This window comes from Talpa occidentalis, unplaced genomic scaffold (assembly GCF_014898055.3).
Source record: "Talpa occidentalis isolate TD23 unplaced genomic scaffold, MPIMG_talOcc4v2.1 talOcc4.2, whole genome shotgun sequence".
Classification (NCBI taxonomy): Eukaryota; Metazoa; Chordata; class Mammalia; order Eulipotyphla; family Talpidae; genus Talpa; species Talpa occidentalis.
Genome location: NW_023602073.1, coordinates 48445556 through 48459044, shown reverse-complemented (window position 1 = coordinate 48459044; position 13489 = coordinate 48445556). Strand labels below are relative to the sequence as shown.

Here is a 13489-nt window from a genome sequence, read left to right as displayed (position 1 = left end):
CTGGAGGCGGCACCCTATACTCAGTGGGGTCAGAGCTTGTAGCATTGAGTCAGGCAGAACGGAAATCAGCACTCCCTGCTGACTTTAGGATTGGGGTTTTGCAGAGTGATTTTCCACTAACCCTCAAGGTCTTTTAGCAGATGCCTGGATCTTTCTTTTCTTTTCCTGTGACAGAGGGACGCCCACCGCTCTAGCTCACATTCCCTCCTCCCACACCTCTTTGTCTCCTTCAGACACAGGGCCCCACCTGCTGGCTTCTCTTCTTTCTAGGGCACCAACGCTTGCGGGCTTGGAGGGGTGAGGGGCTGCTGGGGCGCTGACTCCTTTCTCTCTCTTCTCTTTACAGGTGGGGCTGGGGCGCGGGGAAGAGGCCCCAGGTCTGGTGGGAGGCGTGGAGGGGAGGAGCGAGGTGTGTGTGGTGGGGGGAGGTTGCCACTGATCTGCTCTCCTGGCTTTTTCACCTACGGCAGCACCAGCCCACTACAGTTACCCGGAGGTGCGCCCCCCAGCCCGGGGCTCCCAGCCCGGGCCCCTCCGGCCCCCTCGGCCCGCCCGGCCCTCGCGGCCGCTAGAGGAAGGGGAGGAGGAATCTCCGCGGAGACCTAGCCTGCCCCAGCCCCCGCGGCGGCCGTGGGGCAACCTGACGGCCGAGCTGGGTCGCTTCCGCGGCACGGTGCAGGACCTGGAGCGCCACCTGCGGGCCCACGGCTACCCACTGCGGCCCAACCAGACGTACGCCTCAGTGGCCCACCACATCCACGAATACTTGCAGCGGCGGTGGGCGGGTGGCGCCCCCGGTGGCGCCCCCGCAGGCTCCCCGGCACCCCCGCCCCGTCGCCCCCACCCCACCGCCAGCGCCGAGTCGGGCACCTGGAAACGGGACTCCAACCAGGGCATCTACGCCCCCTCTTCCCAAGGCCTCGACCCCGTGGCTGCGCCCCGCCACCCCAAGCCCGAGGTGCTGGGCAGTTCCGCCGACGGCGCGCTGCTCGTGTCCCTCGACGGGCTCCGCGGGCACTTCGAGCGCGTGGTGCTGCGCTGGCGGCCCCAGCCACCCGCAGAGGGCCCTGGCGGGGAGCTGACGGTGCCGGGCACCAGGCGCATCGTCAGTCTACCTGACCTCAGGCCTGGCACCACCTACCACGTGGAAGTCCACGGGGTGCGGGCAGGGCAGACCTCCAAGTCCTACGCCTTCATCACCACCACAGGTAGCGTGGACTGGGGCACCCGGATCCCCCATCCCCTGTCCAGCCTCCGCTGCCGCTGGAGTCTGCGTCCAGAGTTCTTCCCACTGCCTGGCTGCTCTGACCCCACCCCATAACCCCCTTCTGTCTTCAAGCTCTACCTGGTGGAGCCTCCAGGAGCCCCCACAACAAAGCAGGTGTCCTGTGTCCCTAGAAGTCACCTCCACTCCCAGAGTCCTGGCAGTTACCCAAAGCCAAGGAGACCTGGCCTTTGGCATTCCCGGATGTCCACTTGGGTTCCCAGGACTCTCCTACCAGGATTGCTGTTTCAGGCAACGGAGGGGGCATTTGAGGGGACGGGAGTGCTTACCGAAGGCAGTTTGGGTGGGGTAGCGGTGTGACCAGCGGTTCCCATTCTGACTCACTATGGTGAGTGTGGCTGAAGCCTGTGGTCAGTGGTTACTGTTTTCCACAATTTGGCCTTAACCTCAAAGGGACACATCAGACCTGCTTGGGGGTGGCCTTGAAGCCGTCAGGCAGCATGTGTGTGTGAGGTGACGCCACTGCTTCTCCAGCTACCTTTGCAGACCTCCTGGCTCCCTTCAAGCTGGTCTCTCCTACAGGATCGGTGATCGGGCTCAGGGAAGGGACACTGTGGCTTCCCAGGGGAGGGTGTGGACCTCTTCTTTCCCATAGGGCCCAGATGCCACTGAGCTGGACATCCGCTCCCCTTCCCTCTCCTCTCACCACCCACTCGCCTCTGTATCTCCATCCCTAACACCACCGTCTTTCTTCCAGGCTTCTCACTGCAGCACTAATGGAAACCACGACCGCCACCCACTGGGGAGGGGAGTTTTTGGGGAGGGCTGTGGAAGTCTGGGGGTGCTGAAGGGTCACAGGAGCCTTGTGGGGGAGGGGTAGCATGCTTTATTTGTTTTATTCCCTGTCTGCTCAGGGCTGTGGTAGACAGGGGTGTTGGGAACACTGGGCAGATCTTTGGGAGGATGGGGTGGCCTCAGCAGTGGACTCAGGAGCAGAGAGAGGGGGCCTTTGAGGCTAGAGGGCAGAACCTGGGAGTTGGGTTTCCCTTCTGCCTCTCATACTTCCCTCTTCTGTTTTTCTCGCCCTGCCCCTTCCCAGGGTCCTCCCCCTTGGGCATCTTGGGGGCCACTGATGAACCTCCTCCCTCAGGCCCTTCAACGACTCAAGGGGCCCAGGCCCCCGGTGTGCAGCAGCGCCCCCAGGAACTGGGAGAGTTGAGGGTGCTGGGCACAGACAAGACAGGGCGCCTCCACGTGGTCTGGACTGCCCAGCCTGACACCTTTGCCCACTTCCAGCTGAGCCTGCGGGTGCCTGAGAGGCCGGGGGTACATGAGGAGCTACTACCAGGGGATGTCCGCCAGGCTCTGGTGCCCTCACCCCCTCCTGGAGCTTCCTATGAGCTGACACTTCGTGGGGTTCCCCCCAAGGGCAAGCCCTCTGCACCCCTCGTCTACCAAGGCATAATGGGTACATCCTGGATTTTGCTTGGACCAATGTCTTGAGGTTGGGGAAGGAGCTGGGCAGTCAGGAATTCAAAAGTGGGGTAGAGGCTCAAGGGCAGGGCTGGTGTTTAGGTCAGGTGTTTCTCTCCAGAAGACAAGGAGAGGAAAGGAACTGAGGGTTCAGAGGAAAGTGAGACGGGGGTCTTAGAGCAGTGACAGAGGTGGAGAAGAGGAGGGGACTACTCTCACAAAGAAGAGAGAGGAGAAAAGTCAGGAGGGGACAGGGGTTCAAGGGGAGAGACTGTCAGCCCCTGGCTCTGTACCCTTCCTTGCCCTGTGTCCTGCCTGGTCACTCCTCACCCCACCCTGTCCCATAGATATCTCAGGGCATGAGTGGGGAGACCTCTGGCCCTAAGGATACCCCAGCCCCCACCTTCCCATCCATTCCCCACAGCCCTCTCCATTCCTTCACTGGGTAGGCCAGGATGTGGGCTGCCCCCCACCCCGGGAATCTGGCTGGCAGTGAACAGCTCCCCACGAGCCAGTTTCTGCTGGGAGTAGGGGTTCCTTGGCATTGGGGTGCCCCAGCCATCTGGATGTAAGAGGTGGTAAAGTTTGCAGAACTAGTGAAGGACAGGACCTGGGTGTCTGGATCTCACATTCCCCCCTGATCCCTCTACATGGGTCCGAGGTAGCTGGCTCTTCCTACAACTCCAGCTCATTTAGCACTTGGAGAAAGGATAGCAAGAGAGAGGAAGTTCTGAGGGACTGAGGAGGTTTTGATGGGTCTAAAGCAGCAGGGAGAGGTTCAAAACTCTCAGGAAGGACCACTGGGCACAGGAATGATCTTGGTGTAGAGAGGGCTGGGGACTTTGTGAGGGATTAGGGGACTGTCACATGAGAAGGGCCAACGTTCTCCATTACAGAAACCGGAGGGGGGGGGGAGGAGAGGAGTTAATGCCTCTCCACCCAGCAAGGCTGGTCACAGAACTGGGGGTGGTGGTGAAATGGAGGCTTTCATGAAGGGAGCAGTCCGGGATGGCACAGAGGAGAAAGAGACAGGGATGAGAGAGTGGTTGAGTTCACCTGCTTTGCTTTGCCCTCCACCACCCCACACCAGACAAGGATGGAGAGAAGCCTGAGAAGCCCCTGATCCCACCACGCCTGGGTGACCTGACCGTGACCGATGCATCCTCCGACTCCCTGCTCCTACACTGGACAGTCCCTGAAGGCGAATTTGACTCTTTCATAATCCAGTACAAGGACAGGAATGGGGCCCAGGTGGTGCCTGTGGAGGGACCCAGGCGCTCTGCCCTCATCCCCAACCTGGAGATCGGCCGCAAGTACAAATTTATCCTGTATGGGCTCACGGGCAAGAAGAAACACGGCCCCCGGGTGGCTGAAGCCAAGATTGGTGAGTGAGAGCCATCACATACCCCTGCCCTCTGCACAGTTGTTTTTTTTTTTTTTTAAAGATTTTTATTTATTTATTTATTTATTTATTTATTTATTTATTTATTTATTTATATAAGCACTGGGTACAGTCAGAAGCGCGGGAGGGTGAGAGAATTCACCAGAGCCAGAGCGGGGAGCAGAGCAGGCAAAGGACCGAAGTACACTGCTGAGGGGAGCAGCGGGTGGCAGGAGAGGTCTGCGCGCCATGTGGGACCCTCCTCCGGTGGCCGGGGAGCAGCCGGGGATCGAACCAGTGCTGCAGAGGCTGCGGGCAGCCTATCAACCCAGTACTTAACCGCTGCGCCACCGGGGAGGCCCCCTCTGCACAGTCTTACGGGAGGTCTTCCCACTGCTATGGGAAATCCAGGAAGGCTTCCTGGAGGCAGTGGTGCCTGAGAGGAATCCTGAAGGGCAAGAGTGGAGGTTCAGACAGAGAGGCTGAGGAGAGCACAGGTAGAGGGAGCCATGGCAAGTGAGGCGGGAGTGGTGTGGCCCTGTAAGAGAATCCATATCTGTTTTCTCTGGATGAAGAGCAGGGAGCCTGGGGAGCTGGGGAAACTGGTCTGGTGTGTGACTAAGGAGCTTGGTTGGACCTCATCTTAAGAGGGGTTCTGAAAGATTTTAAGCTGAGAGTGATATGGTTAGTTTTCAAATAACACTGAGGCTGCCGTGGAAGATAACTGGAGAAGTGTGGTAAGCCAGAAAATAAGTATATGGCCTTCCTGGGACTGTGACAGCCCGGGTGTAGGCAGTGAAGGGAAGCAAGGACACCAGGGCACCCCCCCCCATTTCTGGATATGGCCGCTCACTTCCAGTGGCAAGGAACAGCAGAAGTGAGGAACAGTGCAGCGCGGCCATTAGATGAACATCGTTCGAACTTTTGCTAAGAGTAAGGAGTGTACAGGATGCCCTTGGTGTGCCATTGTGCTTCATCCTACAGCAGCCCCAGAGGCACACCTGTTTTAAAGATGTGGAGAATCAAGGCACTGAGAGGGAGGTCACCAAGCAGAAAGTGAGGGGGGCAGGTGGCGACTGCTGCCCTCGTGGGCCTGGAGAGCACAGGGAAGGCCTGAGGACCAGGTGTGAGTCAGTGCCAAGGGCAGGGGCCGGGTGAAGGTGTCGGGGGGAGAAGAGACAGGACCTCTGGAACCCAGGAGAGGGCCAGTATCAGAGTATGAGTGGTCAGAGAGGAGCGAACTTGGGGAAAGGGGCAGAACCAGGGAGAATGGTGTCCTGGACATCAAAACCAAGGGCGCGGCTAGACATATCAGATTCCGTAAGAGTGATTCAGGCCTGCAGAGTGTCCACAGTACACCATGGACCTTGATGAGAGCTGCCTGGTGGAGGGTGGAGCTGGGTTGGGAGAGTAATGGAGGTGAGGATGTGGCTACAACCAGTGTTGACATCTCTCTCTGGAATTTGGGCTGAGGAGAAAGTGCAAAGAGGGGGGTGAAGCCTGGAGAGAGGTGGAGCCAAGCTGAGGACCTTGCTTATACCAGCTGACAGCTCAGGGGTGGGGAGTGAGGGTTGGTGGTGCAGGGTGGGAGAGTAGGAAAGGGGCCCAGCACAGGTGTTGGAGGCTCTCCCACATTAAAACAGTCATGGATCAGGCTTCCCTTTCTTGGAGGAGAAACCAGCTAGTAGTTGGCCCGGGGCAGTGGAGATGGCCCTAGAAGACTTTCCTGGCCATGCAGCTGCAGACGGGCCTTGCTGGATTCCCTTCTCTGAAGGGCCTCCGCAGGCTGTGGATAGACTCAGGGCCACATTAGTCCATACATTGCTTTTGTGCCATTTAGCAGAAGGCACCCCTTCCTCTGGCTGGGCATAGCCCTCATCGGGGCACACCACTAGGCAAGCAGAGTGTTGGCTGGATTTCAGCCCTTTAGCGCCGCCCAGTCATACACCTTTATGCAATGACTGTACGACCTCGCACAGGTGGATTTCCCTTTCTCGTATGATCTGTGTCCCTCCCTTCTCTCTACCCGCCTCTCCCTAGTGCCTCCGAGTGATCCCAGCTCAGTGACTTTGCCCCGCCTGGGAAAGCTGTGGGTGACAGACCCCACCCCAGACTCGCTACTCCTCTCCTGGACTGTTCCCGAAGGCCAGTTCGACTCCTTCCTAGTCCAATACAGGGATAAGGATGGACGGCCCCACGTAGTGCCCGTGGAAGGGCCTGAACGCTCAGTCATTGTCTCCCCGCTGGACCCCGACCACAAGTACAGATTCACTCTGTTCGGGATTGCCAACAAGAAGCGGCATGGCCCCCTCATAGCTGATGGCACCACTGGTGAGTGGCAGCCACCTAAGCTCCCATGCTACCCCACACCCAGCTCTCTGCACACTAACTCTCAGCCAGGAAGCAGCTGGGATCCCCCAGCTGGATGGCTGACTCTGCCCTGGCCCCTCTCCCGGGGGGTAGGGGCAGCCAACACTGCCCCCCCTCACTGCTAGCCCTTCCCATCCCATTCAGCTGCTCCCCAAGGCCCAGAAAGTGTCATACCTTGGCTGAGCCAGACTTCCCAGAAATTCACCATGCACACTAATCAAATAATGACACCCCTCTCCCAGGTGCAACAATCTTTCCAAACCCCAAACCCCAAACCCCAACTTGGGGCTGGAGCTCAGCCCTGGCTGGATCCTCTTCTTTACAGCTCCAGAGACCAGAGAACCCCTGCTGGGGGACCTGACCGTGACTGACGCCACCCCAGACTCCGTGTACCTGTCCTGGACAGTGGCTCGGGGCTCCTTCAACTCCTTCACAGTCCAGTACAAAGACGCGCAGGGGCAGCCGCAGGTAGTGCCCGTTGCAGGGGATGAGAACCAGCTCACTGTCTCGGGCCTGGAGCCTGACCGCAAGTATAAGATGAACCTCTATGGGCTTCACGGCAGGCAGCGTGTGGGACCTGTGTCTGTGGTGGCCACCACGGGTGAGTCAGGACCTCGGGGCCTCCTCTCCCCAGCCCCGGTCCCCTGAGCTGGACCTCGCCTGGTGTGTCCCCTCCTCCCTCCACTTCTCTTTCTCAGCCCTGCTCCTGCCAAAGCTTTCCCATGCTTCCCAGCTTCTCAGGGCTTCTCCAGCCACCACCCCCTAACTGCTTTCTTGGCCATACTTCTCCCTTCCAAGTACAGGCCCCATTCCCATGCCTCGCACCTGGAATGGCTCCTCCACCCCAGGCTATCCCCTCCTACTCCCACTCCTGCGCGTGTCAGCTGCTGTGTGCTTTCCCCATGGTTTTTGCTGGACTTCTTCCCCGTCGCGGTTTCCGAATTTCTGTCACGCTCCCCTCACCCTCCTGCGATTACTGCTCTGTTTAGAGTAGAGCTGCAGATCCTCCGGCCACCCCGCCCCTGCGCCCCCAGCCAGCTTGGAGCAGGGCAGAGGCTCACGTCCAGCGCCCGCCCAGAGTTCCTGGGAGCCCAGCCTCCCCCCGTCCAGTGCCATTGCTGTAGCTGTGCAGCATCATGCCCGGGAATCCGAGCTCTGCAGCCAGTGGCCTGGATTTTAGTCCCAACTGTGCAGCCTTATGGGACCTAGTGCAAGTTACCGAACCCCTCTGTACCTCAGCTTTCTCATCTGTCACATAGGCTGCAGATGACAATTGCTTCATGGATTTGTTAGAACTAATCAGCAAACACACAAACCTCACTTAGAATGGTGCCTGACACGTGTTATCGCTGTTTCAGCAGGAGCTGCTATTTCTCCCTGACTCACTCCTGTGTCCTTTTTTCCTCCTCACCTCCCTGCCTTCCCATTCGTGCCTGGGTTATCATTCTTGCCTCAACCTTCTGTTCCTTCGTAGTCCATGGGCCGGGGAGTGGGTCTCAGAGGGGCTGACTTCCCTTGCACATAGTCCCCCCTCAGTGGCGACTCTGCAGAAACCCAGTTCAGTGGGGTGGGTAGGTGCCCTTAGGCTGTGATTCCAGACCCAGCCAGAGAAGACCTGGGGCCTCCCCCGCCTGCAACCCCCACCCACAGATCTTTCTCCCACTCTCATCTGAGGCATGGCCTTAGCTATTCATTCCTTAAGGTTAAAGGAGAGGGAGGAGCAGGCCTGCCTTGGAGGCCTTAGCCAGAGCACATTCCATCTTCTGCCCTGGTAAGTGGGGTGGAGTGAGGGAGGCAGCTGAAAAGACTGAAGAAGAGCAGGAGCTGATAGGAACGAACAGAGGTGGGAAGAGCCGCCCTGCCCCTCAGAGCGTAGCACTGTCAGTGAACTTGTAGAATTCCTTAGACTTTTCTCTTTCCATCTCAACTCCTTTCTCAGACATGAGGGGAGACTCCCCCTCTGTTGCACCCCACCACAAAACCCACCAGTGCAGTCCTGACAGCAATACATGGTGGGGTTAGTCCTCTCTCCATTAAAGAGTTTCTGAATGTCCAACACAAAGGCTAAACCCCCAAGCCTACAACTTGAGGAATATATTTACAGGATATGCTTTAGTGGCATGATTAATGTCACCAATAAAGCAAGTGGCTGTTTAAGCCCATGCCTTATCTTCTCTCTCAGCTCCCCGGGAACCTGTGGACGAGATCCCCAGCCCCACAGAGACCTCGGAGGCCCCCAAGGAGCCCCGCCTGGGGGAGCTGGCCATCACAGATGCCACCCCCAACTCCCTGCAACTCTCCTGGACCGTCCCCGAGGGCCAGTTTGACCACTTCCTGATCCAGTACAAGAATGGGGACGGCCAGCCCAAGGTGGTGCGTGTGCCAGGCCACGAGGACACGGCCACCATCTCAGGCCTGGAGCCGGACCACAAGTACAAGATGAACCTGTACGGCTTCCACAATGGCAAGCGTGTGGGCCCCATCTCCACCATCGGGGTGACAGGTGAGTGGACAGAGGAAGCCCCAGGGTGGGGCCCAGCGGGAAGATCACCCTCTCTCTGTGGTGGCTGAGTGGGTGCTGCGGGCCCCTCTGCTGTGGGCTAAGCCTCCTTCTGGTCCTCCTGGGCAGAGCAGGGCCTGGGTGAGCTGAGCTGATGTCTGCACTGGGTCCCCACAGGGCCCCAGAGGCTCCAGGCCTGTCTGTGAGGTGTCAGCTGAGCAGGACCACTCAGCCCAAGGAAGGACTTCCATGCACTGCCGTCAGGGCCCACCATGGCCATGGCTACTCCATCCTTGTCCCGGGGCTCCAGACCCCTCCTGTGGTCCCTGCCTCACCCTCTCTGTGTCTCTCCTTCTTAGCTCCAGATGAAAAGGTCCCCACAGAAGCCATCACAGAGGCCCCGGAGCCCCCCGAAGAGCCCGTCCTGGGGGAGCTGACCGTGACAGACGCCTCCCCAGACTCGCTGACCCTGTCCTGGACCGTCCCCCAGGGCCACTTTGACTCCTTCACCATCCAGTACAAGGGCAGGGACGGGCCGCAGGTGGTGCGTGTCGGGGGCGATGAGAGTGAGGTCACGGTGCGGGGCCTGGAGCCGGGGCGCAAGTACAAGATGAACCTGTATGGCCTGCACGAGGGCCGGCGAGTGGGCCCCGTGTCCACCATCGGCACGACCGGTGAGTGAGCACAGGGGCATAGTTAGGTGTCCTCCCTCTGCTGGCCCCCGCCTATCTGTGAGAATAGCTGTCCCTTGTTGCAGTGGAACCACAAGGCCCCACCTGCTTCTGGGCAACCTAGAATTCACTGGGAACCTGGTCCAACCAGCTGTGACCTTAAACAAGTTTTAAATTTTCTGTTTCCTTGTCTGTCAAGCAGCGAGGTTAAATGAATTTAATAGTCTAAAGCACTAAGAACGAAGGCTGGCACGGAGTCAGCATGTGCCAGTGTCTGCCACTATGATTCTTATGACTGTCCTTGCTCTGGGGTCTGCTGCAGCCCCTTGGCATGGCCAGCTACTGGCCCAGATAGCCAGTGTCCCTGAGGTGTCCACTCGCCTCTCCATCTGTGCAGCTGGCCACTTTCTTTACCACGCATCCAGTGAGTGACTTCACAGCAGGGAACACCCCTTCCAACCCTATCAGGCCCAGGCATGGACCACCTCAGCCACACAGACCACCCAGATCCTCCTCCATGGAGCCTCTGGCCGGATCCCAGGCTACCCTGTGGCCTGCTGAACTTGGTCACAATGAGGGCATCTATTTCCCCTTTTGCTCACGGAAACAAAGACATACCTTTTCCAAAAACAGTCTTTATTCTAAGAGAAAAGGTTAAAAACTTAAAAGCAGGGAAGTTTTCCAGAGTGTGGTTTCTGTGTTTTCACAAACTCACAGTGACTTGTTTGGTTTAATTTCTAGCACAATCCACTCCCAATTTTCTTTGCTTCAGGCAGCCCAGAGAGGACAGGGAAAGGAAGTCACCCTGAGTTACTGTGCTGGGGCCTGAGGTCCAGGATGGGGACAGTGCTGCTCCCAGGACATGCTGCATAGGTCCCCGCTAGGGTGACCCTTGGTCAGTCCATCCAGGGCTGTGTGAGGCCCTGGCCCTTGGATAAGGGGCAACTGTGTCAGGCACCCCCTGAGGTGGTGCAATGGAGGAAAATTGAGTTTTGGAATTTGATGAGTTGAGTTCCACTTCTGGCTTCCCCAGTTCTTAGCTGTGTGATCTTGGAAACATTGCCTTTCTTCCCAGAACCTCGGTTTCCTCATCGTCGAGATGGAGCAAGCAATATCCACCCTATCACAAGGGTTAGAAGTGGTAGTGTAATGTATTCATGTATACAAGAGCTGGGGTACAGGCCAGAGATGCGGGTGGGGGGTGCTGTGTGAGAGGATCCACCAGAGACAGAGTGGGGAACAGAACAGGCAGACTGGCTGAAATACACCTCCAAGGGGAGCAGAGGGAGAGACAGGAGAGGTCTGCCTTGCCGTGTGGGTTGCTCCCTGGTTGGCTGGGGATCGAACTCATGCTGCAGAGGCTGTGGATTGCTTCATAGTGCAGTGCTTAACCCCTTGCACCACCAGGGAGGTCCCCTCGATTCCTTTTGACTTTCTGTCCAAACCCCCTGCGGAAGAATCACTGTATATCTGTGATGAGATACTGGGTATATTAAAACACACATTGTCCAGGATAAAATAAGTGGCCCTTGAAGGAAAAAGAGAGAATGTCCACTGTCAGAGCAGCACAGTGGCGGGGGGCAGCTGGAATTTGCAGAGCTGGAGGCACTGCCGTGCCTTTGCCAGAAGAAATGCAAGCAGGCAGCGTGTCAGAGACATTTCTAAGCTGGAAAACAATCGTCCGCATACTCATGGGCAGTTGTAACTCGTGCCTTTCTGGTTAAGCCAAACTTAACAAAGCTTGATGGCGAGGAACAGTTGCTCTCCCCTTAGAAAGAAGCACAGAGGGCAGAGGGCAGGAGGTTGATGCTATGGCACTAACAGCCCTGAGGCAGAGGGGTGGGGCGCAGCACTGGTCTGGCAGGTGGACGAGATGCATGTGGCCTCTCCATGCCCATCCCCTGGCTCCATGCCATCCTCCTCGCTCAGACCTGTCACCTGCCTATTTTTTTAAGCAAATTCTATCTGTCTGGGGCCTCATCTTGTCCCAGAGGAGCCAGAGAAACCACTCTTGGGAAGCCCACTCCCCCAGCCACCCCCTCTGCGAGGCACCTCTTGAGATCATCGTCCAGGCTGGGCCGCTGACGAAGCCAGCTCATTCTGGAGCAGTGGGACCTGCTGACCCCAAGCTCAGTTGTTCCAGCACAGACACGCTGACCAGCCCTAATTTGACAAAATTGTGTGGTGTGCCAGGCTGGGGACATAGCAGTGATCAGGCCAAGCTCCTGCCTGTGGGGCTCACATTCAGGCAGAGGGAGACAGGCACCAAATTGCAGAAAAATGTCAGTGAGGAGAGCCATGGAGAAAAGCAAAGCCCAGTAGGTGTGGGGGAAGCGGTGGTGAGGGGGGCAGGGAAAGCCCCTCACTGAGGGAAGACGTGGAGGAAAAGGACAAGTTGTGTGGGCCTTGGGGATGAGCATGTGGCCTGTGAGAGTGGAAGGGGTGGTGATGTGAGACATGTACACTTGGGGCCTTAGAGGCCATTGTGAGAACTTGACTTCTCTGAGTGGGCTGGAAACCATGTGGGAACAGGTGCTGACTGATGAGCTAACAGTGGGGGACAGTGAAAGGGGTGAGGGTAGAGTGGATTAGGAGGCCCTCATGTAGTCCTGTAAAAGTCAGTGGAGTTGGTGAGAAGGGGTCTGAAGTTGCTGCCCATAGTACTTCCTCACAGGCGGCTATGGGTGGGGGGCCCTCAGGGGTGACTCTCAGAATGAAGGTGTGGTTTTGCTCAGTTGGGGTAGCTGTGGGGGAAGCAGATGTCGGGGCGGGGGGTGGACCCTGAGCTCAGTTTGAACTTGAGTCTAAGGCGCTGATTTCGCACAAAGGGTAGATGTTGGACAAACACAAATCTGGGGTGCAAGGAGAGGTCTGGATGGGGAGAACTTGCTGTCACTGACATAGAGATAGAAGTTGAGACACTTGCCTGGGGCTCGGTGATGGCTGGCACCCCTCCCTTCAAGTATAGCCCTAGATGCAGGCAGGCATTCAGGGAGGGAGTTGGTCCAACAGATATTGCCAGTCAGTGTAGCTTTGATGAGAACTGCCTCGTGGGCATCACCAACTATATAATTACTACCCAGGGAAAGACAGGCTTTTTCTAACAGCCTCCAACCATCTCTCTCAGCTCCACCAACAGAAGAAGAGACTCCTCCAGCCACCGAGCCCCCTCTGGAGCCTCGCCTGGGAGAGCTGACAATGACAGATGTGACCCCCAACTCTGTGGGCCTCGCTTGGACGGTCCCTGAGGGCCACTTTGACTCCTTTGTGGTCCAGTACAAGGACAGGGCCGGGCAGCCCCAGGTGGTGCCTGTGGCCGCGGACCAGCGCGAGGTCACTGTTCCCAGCCTGGAGCCTTCACGAAAATACAAGATGAACTTGTTTGGGCTCCGTGACGGGCAGCGTGTGGGCCCCCTCTCCCTGGTTGTCATGACGGGTGAGTGAGCTGTCCCCATCCCTGGTTACTCAAGAATTCTCTCACCCCAAAATCCCTCTCTCAGGCCCTTTCCTTGGTCACAGGCATCTTAGTCTGTTCCCTAGCCCTTGGCTTCTCCCAGGCTGGAACCTTCCCTGCCCACCAGTCTCCATTCCCACTCCCTGTCCCCCAAGCCTGAATGTCTTCCTACCAGCTGACTAAAACCAGCTGCGGGCTGTCTCTCTCCCTCTCGGGATGCCTGCAGCTGTTTCCTCCCCTTCTCTTTACAACCCTGCTGTGACTTGGACACAGCTGCCACCTCCCCTCTGCTGCCCTTTTTTATTGGGGTTAAAGGACCCACATCCCTTCTCAGAGGCCCGAGCCCACTAGCCTGAGCAACAGGCTTTCCCTTCTGACCATTCAGTCTTCCTCCCTCCCGGAAGCTGCCGTTGCT

At 57.8% G+C, this 13489-nt stretch overlaps 1 protein-coding gene across 1 annotated transcript in view; it reads left to right on the top strand.

The window, feature by feature from the left end:
* TNXB (tenascin XB) overlaps positions 1-13489 on the top strand; it is a 58702-nt gene that overhangs the window by 17372 nt on the left and 27841 nt on the right. The window contains 7 exon segments of the mRNA XM_037519442.2: positions 2325-2693; positions 3789-4082; positions 6120-6410; positions 6775-7050; positions 8632-8952; positions 9309-9623; positions 12748-13056. Coding sequence (XP_037375339.1) covers positions 2325-2693; positions 3789-4082; positions 6120-6410; positions 6775-7050; positions 8632-8952; positions 9309-9623; positions 12748-13056 — 2175 coding nt within the window.